Genomic DNA, 8847 nt, shown 5'->3' with positions numbered 1-8847 from the left:
GAGCCAAGGGGAAAAAAAAATTATTTGAGGTTCGGTGGGGTCAAGAAGAAGAAGGGCTCGTTCCATATACAGACAAGAGGGGCAATTAGCCCCTCAGTCTGGGGAAGGAGATCCCTTGGAGACCCTCCCGCGTTTATTCCTCGCTTTCAGAGTGGCCCCCAAATTCCTTCCCCCAGCCCCTCCCCGCGGGCTCGTGAGGGCCGGACTTGGGGGGGCGGGGCCTCAAGGCGCGTGGTCCGTCGCCTTGACGACCTGGGCAAGATGGCGACGCTACAGGGCGGACTTCTGGGGCCGGACCCGGGAGCGCTGAGCCCCGCGCAACAGGAGCAGCTGCGCAACTTCAAGGTGGGTGCGCCTCGGACTCCCGCCTCCGTCGAAGTGCAGCTCCTCTAGAACAAGGGCTGCAGACCGGGAGGGGGTCAGGGAGGAGGGCGCGGGAGCCTGTTCTCAGATGAACTGGCGGAAGGCTGGGAGAGACCCCCGGTGGAACCGTGGGCTTCTGCGGCTCCGGACGGAGCCTGACCGGCGCCTGAAAGTGCAGGAAGAACGACCACAGAGGTCTGGCCAGTGAAATGGACCGAAATTGCTGCCGGAGACAGTAACTTAGTACAGACAAGAACTTCCGGACGGTGGAGACCCGACCTTAGCTATGGCCTCCGAGTCTGACCAAGCTGGAGGTGTTGGTCTATAATAAAACAGGCGGCTTAAAATTTCAAACATCCCGGGAAAAGACCTAGGTCAGACGCACACCTAGTTTCCCCAAGGCCCGCACTTGAACCCTGAAATCTGTCTCCTCGTGGAGCGTGACCTTTTGCTCTTCTCCCCCTAGATTCAGACTCGGATTGCTAATGAAAAATACCTGAGGACCCACAAAGAAATAGAGTTGCTCATAAGTGGTTTCTTCAGGTAGGTGGTTTTCCTACCAGCCTCGACAACTAGTGGGAAGTAGTACCAAATCTTGGTTGGGAGAGATGAGTGACTGCTGCCTTTAGGGTCAGAAAGGTAGGAAAAAAAAAAATAAAATAATACATATACATACCTATATGTATATATATACATATATGTATATAATACATATACATAAACAATCAAAATTTTATATATATATACATATATATATAGTAGACAATATTTTAAGATTGAGTTTTTTCTAACTCTGAGATATGTGGCACCTGGTGTGTTTCTTAGTTACCTCTAGAGGTTTTCTTTTTCCTTTCTTTTTTTTTTTTAAAAGATTTTATTTATTTATTTGATAGAGAGAGATCACAAGTAGGCAGAGAGGCAGGCAGAGAGAGAGAGGAGGAAGCAGGCTCCCTGCTGAGCAGAGAGCCCGATGCAGGGCTCGATCCCAGGACCCTGAGATCATGACCTGAGCCGAAGGCAGCAGCTTAACCCACTGAGCCACCCAGGCACCCCCTAGATGTTTTCTTAAGTTATCTCTAAATTCTAAAAAATATTAATAGTCATTTTATCTGGAAGGATAAATATATATCTTCTGACACTTGGAAGAGGTAATTTCGCATTGAGAAATTCAGCAGGCAGCCACTGGGTGTAGAACACTATTTCTCCATCAGAGGAGCTTAACAAGATCACTAGAACTTAAAAAAACGTTCAGATGTCTGGCCCTTTTCTCCCTAAGAGCCTTGTTGTGGAAAGACCAGTGGTTGGAAGCTATTCCCCTGTACGTCTTGGGGAAGAGACTATTTTCCACCATATCCTGGAGCATGTTTTTCTTTTCCCTACATTGCCCTTCAGCAGGACATTTGTTTGGGTGGAAAATTCTAATGGGATGAAGGGCAAAGAACTGTCAAAAAAAAAAAAAAAAGTCTTGGCGCAACAACAGATGAAAACAATAGAGCTGTTTCAAATACTGTTTGACTGCAGACAAGGTTTAAATAATAATAATAATAATGGCTTCCATTTCCATGCACTGTGTTGGTTTCCTACATTAGCCTTTATCACACTGAATTGGAATCTCATTGTCTGTCTTCTGTTTCTGTCCCTGGACCAAAACCCCTAGTTGGGGCAGCCATGTTTGCGTCCCCCCCCCCACCCCGTACCTGCACACTGGATGCCATCTTGGTACTTGTACTGATCCTCCCAGCAACTGCAAAACAGGTTATCATCACTTCCATTCTGCAGCTGGAGAGGTGAAGTACCTTCCCCAAGATGCGGAACCAGGATCCAAACCGCTGTGTTGGGTTGAAAGCTCACAGGAGCTGGGGAGCCAGAGGTGCGGCTCTTCTTCATCTTCTTCTTCTTCTTCTTCTTTTTTTTTTTTTAATATATTTTATTTATTTGACAGACAGAGATCACAAGTAGGCAGAGAGGCAGACAGAGAGAGAGGAGGAAGCAGGCTCCCTGCCGAGCAGAGAGCCTGATGCCCAGGACCCTGGGATCATGAGCTGAGCCGAAGGCAGAGGCTTTAACCCACTGAGCCATCCAGGCGCCCCTCTTCTTCGTCTTCTTAAAAGTTGACCTGGAGCGGTGTCTTTTTTTCCAGGCTCTTTCGTCTTTCCTGAATCTCACTGTTCTTCATATCCTAATCATTTCTCCAGTGGCAGCAGAGTCTCACAGACCAGGTAGGGGATGGAGAAAGGGAAAAGCTTCTCTGTGAAGCTTGGTTTTATTTGACCCAGGGGTAAGACTTAAGGCAAAAGATAGTTTAGGGGTCTTTAGTCAGTGTCAGTCATGGGAATCAGGCCATCATTTTCTGCACTTTTTCTTCTAAAGGGAAATGAAGGTTAGCTTCATTCCTATCCTGGGGACCTTGCAGTCCCAAGTTAGGAATGATTCCAGCAGGAAGGTTGGAGATACAGATGTTTAAAGCCTGAATTAAGTCACCATTTGCATTGTTAACAAATATAAGGAACGGGTGGTGGTGGTGTGAGATGGTGAATGAAGAGGGTGCTGTTTTTAGTTATAAGTCAGGGATGGGCCAGCTTCTCCATCCAGGAAGTTTCCAGGAGGAACTGGGTGTCTGTGCGTGGCTCGTGCCAGAACAGCCCCTTCCCTTCCTCACCATCCCCACCTCCTGAACCGGGTAGGCCACCTGGCTCTTCCCTTTGCTGTCCCTGAAGTTACCTACAGGAAATGCTCCTGGCTCCTTTTAGGCCTTTCTCTTTCTGAGATGGAGGTGGGAGGGAGAGAAGAAGTGTTTAAAGTTTAGGGGTTTGCTTTTGTTGTTTGTGGTCTTACTATTACTGCCTTTGGAAGATACTGGGATGAACCAGAATCAGCCCCTATCTGTACTGGATACTTCAGATGGTCTTCACCTTGAGAAAAGAGGAAGGGAGAAAAGGGAACAGAATCCTGGGCAGCGTACCTGCCCTCCCGTCTTCTGCAGGTCTCTGCTCTAGACTCACTCCAACCCACGAGAAGCTCCAAAGTGTTTTTGTTGGGAAGCGAGCTCCCCACTTGGGTTTTCCAGATCATGATGACTTATGGTGATGCAGTCACTGCTCTTCAGGGTGTACTTGTCCATACAGTGTATGGAACTCTTAATACCTTGAGTTTTGGACCTGAAGAACAGACAGAAGAGGGATCTAACTTATTTTAGGCACCCGGAGATCTAGGATTTTAGGCTGGAGATAGGATAGCAAAGTGTGAAACTGTAGAAAAGCTTTATTAGATATTTTTGTAAGTAGCCAGGCAGATGAATCTACCCCAAATTTAACACTGGTTATGTCATTCCTTGGCTGGAAAAATCTGCAGTGGCTCCACAACACTGCCCCGTACCCCCAACTTTTTTTTAACATTCCATTGAAGTATAATGAAAAGTGGCATATCCTAAACTGGGTGAACTTTCACAGGATGAGAATACACATGGTAGTGGGATCCAGACCAAGAAATAGAACCTGACTAGCATCTTGGACCTGCTGAGACCCTTCCAAGCACTTCCCCCAAAAAGGTAGCCAGTATTCTGACTTCTTTTTATTTATTTATTTTTTATTTATTTGATACAGAGAGAGAGAGAGAGATCACAAGTAGGCAGAGAGGCAGGCTGAGAGAGAGAGAGAAGCAGACTCCCTGCTGAGCAGAGAGCCTGATGATGCGGGGGCTCCATCCTAGGACCCTGAGATCATGACCTGAGCCAAAGGCAGAGGCTCAACCCACTGAGCCACCCAGGCACTCCAGTATCTTGACTTCTCGTAGCACAGATTTGTTGTGCCTTTTTGCAGTTTATGTAAGTGGAATTCTACAGTACGTGCTCACTTGTGTCTGACTTGCATGTTGCTCGACTGTGTCTCATAGATCCCCCATTCTCACTGCTGCGTATGTCCTGCTGTGTGACTAGTCTGAGCTGTACGCACTCATTCCCCTTGTCTTTTTTAAAAAAATATTTTATTTATAAGTAAGCAGAGAGGCAGGCAGAGAGAGAGGGTGGTGGAGGGAGAGAGCCTGATGCGGGACTCAATCCCAGGACCTTGAGATCATGACCTGAGCTGAAGGCAGAGGCTTTAACCCACTGAGCCACCCAAGCGCCCCCCGCCTTGTCTTTTCAACTGAGTATAATTGTCTCTCCCTGGCCTTCCAGGCTCTCCATAATAGGGCCCCTTTGCTCCCAACTACTCTCTGTGCCTGCCTGCCGTCCCCACCAGATGGAACCTCTGATCATTCCACTGACCTCCCCACTGACGCCGGGGGGGGGGGGGGCACTGACACTTCTGGATCCTGGAGATACAAAGGTGGGGACTTCTGTTCCTACTCTTTTTTTTTCTTTAAAGATTTTATTTATTTATTTGATAGAGAGAAATAGCCAGAGATGGAACACAAGGGGAGTGGAAGAGGGAGAAGCAAGCTTCCTGCCAAGCAGGGAGCCCAGTACAGAGCTCGATCCCGGGACCCAGGGATCATGACCTGAGCCAAAGGCAGACACCTAACGATTGAGCCACCCAGGCGCCCCTCCAGTTCCTGCTCTTGAGGAGTTCACCATCTAGAGGATATGGACTCTTTCCTTTCATTTCTCTTGCTGCTTCTCTGGGTCTGGGATGCCCTTGTCCTGTCATCTGAAATCCCGACTGCACCACAAGGGGTGCCATGTGCTATGTGAAGCTTCCTGGGGCCCTGTTCTCTGTAACCTTTCTCGCTGTCCACAGCAGACTATTAACACCCTCATACAGCCCTTCCTGCAGGGTGCTTGGCCTTTCAGACATTTGGGAACTTACCCATTCTCTTTTACTTGACTCATTTCTTTGAGATGGTGCTGTATTTTCTCTTTTTTAAAAAAAGCAATCCCTCATATCTAGTATAGTTACTTACACAAAATTTGTGCTCAATAATTATCAGATGGAATTCAAGGAGAAGGGAAGCCAAGTCCTTACAGCTTGGGAAGCAGGGGCTTTGTGGGCAGGCGAGGCCTTCTTCCAGGGGGCAGGGTGGCCATGGCCAGGAGGATGTGTTGTAAAGAGCACGGGCCTTGGAACCACCAGACCTGAGCTCTCTGCCCTTTGTTTCCTCTCTTTGTGAACTTGGGCAAATGATTAACCCTTTGAAAGATTGATTTCTTCATTATATATGCATTATATATTTCTTCATTTAAATGCGGCATGGCCATTGCTGTTTTGCAGGGCTGTTGTAAAGTGAGATAAGATTTGTGAACGTTCTTTATGAACCATAAAGCTCTATGTGAAATAAGGCATATTCCCGTCCAGCGGCCCCAGTGCTGAGGCCTTGTGAGTGTTGCTTGGAGACCCGCCGTCCATCCTCTCCACTTTGATTGCATCGCTGCCTGCCCCATAACTCCTGTGGTTACTCACTGTTAAACATAGTCACCAGGCTGTGGCGTTGTATATATGCCCCACCACACACAAGCCCCTCAAGGACTAGGCAGCATGTCCTTCATCTCTACCACCTATGCCTGGCTTGGGATCTGGTTCTGTGAACATGTTTGATGAATGAGTGACAAGCTTCACCTGGCTGGGACACAGCTGTCTTGTGAGCTGAGCTTAGTGGCATTTATAATTGCTGCTCCTTGCCTCAGAACTTGATCAGAGGGAAATCACAAATGGAAGGGTCTTTGTCAGGCGTTCTCTGGCTTATTGACTCCCAGACGGGTGTGTCATGGGTCACTCTGCTCCCTGAAAGGTGGGACCCGCTGCCGAGGCTGAGCGCAGTCTGCCTTCAAGCCTGCTTTATTCCTACGCTTATCTCTTCATGTCTTCCAGAGAAATGTTTTTGAAAAGACCAGACAGCATCCAAGAATTTTCTGCAGGTGAGTAAGGCAATGTCTGTTTTGGGTTTTTGAGAAACCAGGCCGAGGAGTATTATTGCAAATTTAGACTTGGACAAGCCCACGATTCTCCCTACAGAGTTTGGGGGTACGTCTTCACTTGATGTGGCCCTGGGGAGCTCTTTTCAGAAGGCTCTTTCCACCATTGTCATTTCCTCCAAATGAGGACAGATAAGAAATGAGGCAGAGCTTCTTTATGGTGAGGATTAAGGATTTTGAGATTCCCAAAGGAGCAGAGGGGCAGCTCTTCTCCCTGGGACTCCTGAAGTGGGGTTCCCCACCCTGGCCGCACATTAGAATCACCTGGGGAGTTTTTAAGAAATGCTGAAGCCTGGGCCCACCCCAGAGGTTGGTATTTAATTAGCTCAGGGTGAGGGGGGCAGCCCCATGGTTGTAAAGGTCCCCAGGTGATCTTAATGGGTTCCACTGCCCCAACTGGCTTCAGGTCACTGGTATTCAGAGGGAAAGGCCGGGTGGGAGGCTTTCTTGGGGCCTGTTAGCCCAGGGAGCTGGTGACGGGGGCACACCGTTTCTAACTGAATCTGGTGCGTCTTTGCAGCTCCAGCAGATGCTGCCTCTGATTCACATTTATGCCGGGTGTATAAAAACCATCCTCTGTCGTCATCGTGTGAGAGTCTGGCTCTCCTCTGAGAGGATATTCTCAGAGAGGAGAGGGCGTGAGAGCTCAGAGACAAGCTGGCAAGCTGAGCTGAGACGAGAATAACACTTGGCATTTTTTTGGGCCCCAGGATGGGCCGGGAGCAGCAAACCCAGAGATCCCTCAGCCCTCTGATGGCTCCCCGTGCGTCAGCAAGCTGATGAGCTGCCGGCTGGTGTGGCCGGGCCCGGAGCCATTCTGTGTCAGCCCCTCCCGGGAAGGCGGGAGCTGGCAGGCTCAGCACTACTCCGGGCGGAGATGGGGACCACGGGATCTGCTGTGACTTCTGTTACTTGTTGGAAAGCAGGGCCGCCAGGAACAGGCCTGCTGAGGCTGAGCCAGCCTTGCTTTTGAGCCGAGTGAGCGGACTCCCTCCCCGCCTTCTCCCCTTGGGTTTAGATAATTTCTTCTTTTCGATTCTCATCCCAGACTATTTCACGGATCCAAGACTTCCCAACAAGATTCACATGCAACTAATTAAGGAGAAGAAAGCGGCTTAATTAGCAGAATCAGGATGCTCAGCTGTTGAGAGAGACCAGGAAGAATCCAGCCTCAGGGTGGGTGTTAACCTCGCTTACAGACAGAGGCTGCTTTGCTCTTGTCAAAATAAAGTCTGGGCTTCTCGGCCCGGAGTGTGAAGGAAACCAGAGGGAGAAGCGGCAGAGAAGTTTCATGCAAAAGTGTTTCGTTTTCTTGACACTATTTTGGGGAATTAGGGGCTGTGAAGAGTGGCCCAGGGTTTGTCTGGCATGTCCATGGCAGGAAGAGACATCTGTCTTCAGAGCCTGGTGGAATGGAGTCGGAGAGTGGAAGCGGAACCGTGTGGGAGTGAGGAGTGAGGAGTGGCAGGGAGACGGGGGTGGGACCCACTGGTATCCAGACCCCACTGTCAGACTGTGGAATACTGGAATAGCGCGCACTCTCGCAGATGGCCTTTTCCTTCTGTCGCTGGTGCGGGGAGCAGAGAGGGTTCCCATTGCTTCTGGAAGGGGCGGGAACAGTTTCCTTCGCAGCACCTTGGACAAGGGACTTTCCTGTTACCCGTTCTTTTCAAACCAGGCTCTGCCCAGGAGGGTTGTCTCCCATTTTTCAGGCAGGATGATTTCTGAAAGAATTTTGCAGGTTGGAAGCCACGTTCCTGGTGTCACCACACCGTTTGTATTTTGCAGGGCCACCCGGAAGCAAGGGAGCCCTGTTGCCATCAGAGTGGGGTCCCAAGCTACCTTGGGCCATATCTGCTGTTGCAAAGGCTTTTAAAGATATTCATTAAAAACAGACCTTTCTAATCTCTCTGCTGTGTTTCACTCAGAAGAGGATGCCATCCAGTCGGGAGGGCTGCGGCACCCCTCCTTGGACCTGCTGGGCAGCAGGGCCGTCTCTCCATCTACCGCAGCCTGTGGGCCTCCACTAGGGCAGCAGGCTGCTCCCACTTATGCCTCACACTGTGTCCTCCTTGACCCTCCAGGCCACTTGCTCCCAGAGCTGAGGCTGGTGGAGAGAACAGGGGTGGGGACTCCAAGAGGCCCACAGCTGATCGGGGCGGCCCTGAGGCTGAGTCCACGTTTTAGCATGGTGTCCCCCCCACCCCCATCTTCCCTCCCATTTACCGTATGGTGTGTACAAGGTTTAACTTTTCTATCAGCGATAAAAGCAATGGGGCTGGAGGGACCGCGAGAAAATGAGACTGGACAAGGAAAACCCATTTGGGGTCCTGCATCTTGTGAATTATAAATCTAACAGGTGACTCAGAAGTGGTGGACTTTGTTCATGAGGATTTTTACCAACAAGCTGCCCATCTGTTGTTTGCAGCTAACAGGCAGGGGAGGGGGCCAGTTGGTCTTTGACATCCTTTCCAGGCCTGGAAGGCATGAATGTCTTCTGTGCTTGTGCCCTACCTCTCTGGTCTCCACAACCCACTGTGTGAAGGACCTCTCACCTGGGTGTCTCCGGTCCACAT

At 49.7% G+C, this 8847-nt stretch overlaps 1 protein-coding gene across 3 annotated transcripts; it reads left to right on the top strand.

Annotated features, from left to right (window-relative positions):
• Positions 1 to 242: 242 nt before the first annotated feature.
• RIIAD1 (regulatory subunit of type II PKA R-subunit domain containing 1) lies at positions 243 to 8180 on the top strand. 3 transcript variants are annotated; one of them, XR_009345323.1, is made up of 5 exons: positions 243 to 345; positions 830 to 906; positions 6168 to 6214; positions 7320 to 7447; positions 8060 to 8180. XR_009345323.1 is itself a non-coding variant. In XM_059137327.1 (4 exons), the coding sequence occupies exons 1-4, from the start codon at positions 262 to 264 to the stop codon at positions 7388 to 7390; spliced, it is 279 nt and encodes a 92-aa protein (XP_058993310.1). In that variant the 5' UTR covers positions 243 to 261; the 3' UTR covers positions 7391 to 8180. The 3 variants fall into 3 exon arrangements, 2 of the variants coding, with proteins under 2 accessions (XP_058993310.1, XP_058993309.1); XM_059137327.1 differs by having other exon boundaries at positions 7320 to 8180; XM_059137326.1 differs by having other exon boundaries at positions 6792 to 8180.
• Positions 8181 to 8847: the final 667 nt, after the last annotated feature.

The sequence above is a fragment of the Mustela lutreola genome, chromosome 10, assembly GCF_030435805.1.
Source record: "Mustela lutreola isolate mMusLut2 chromosome 10, mMusLut2.pri, whole genome shotgun sequence".
NCBI classification, from domain to species: Eukaryota; Metazoa; Chordata; class Mammalia; order Carnivora; family Mustelidae; genus Mustela; species Mustela lutreola.
This window is presented reverse-complemented; position numbering and strand designations above follow the sequence as displayed.

Excerpts from the sequence above, each read along its gene's own strand:
- RIIAD1 (XM_059137326.1), top strand. The coding sequence starts at position 262 with ATGGCGACGCTACAGGGCGGACTTCTGGGGCCGGACCCGGGAGCGCTG. Across the intron at positions 346-829 it reads AGCAGCTGCGCAACTTCAAG|ATTCAGACTCGGATTGCTAA; the intron begins GTGGGTGCGCCT and ends TTCTCCCCCTAG. Across the intron at positions 907-6,167 it reads CTCATAAGTGGTTTCTTCAG|AGAAATGTTTTTGAAAAGAC; the intron begins GTAGGTGGTTTT and ends CATGTCTTCCAG.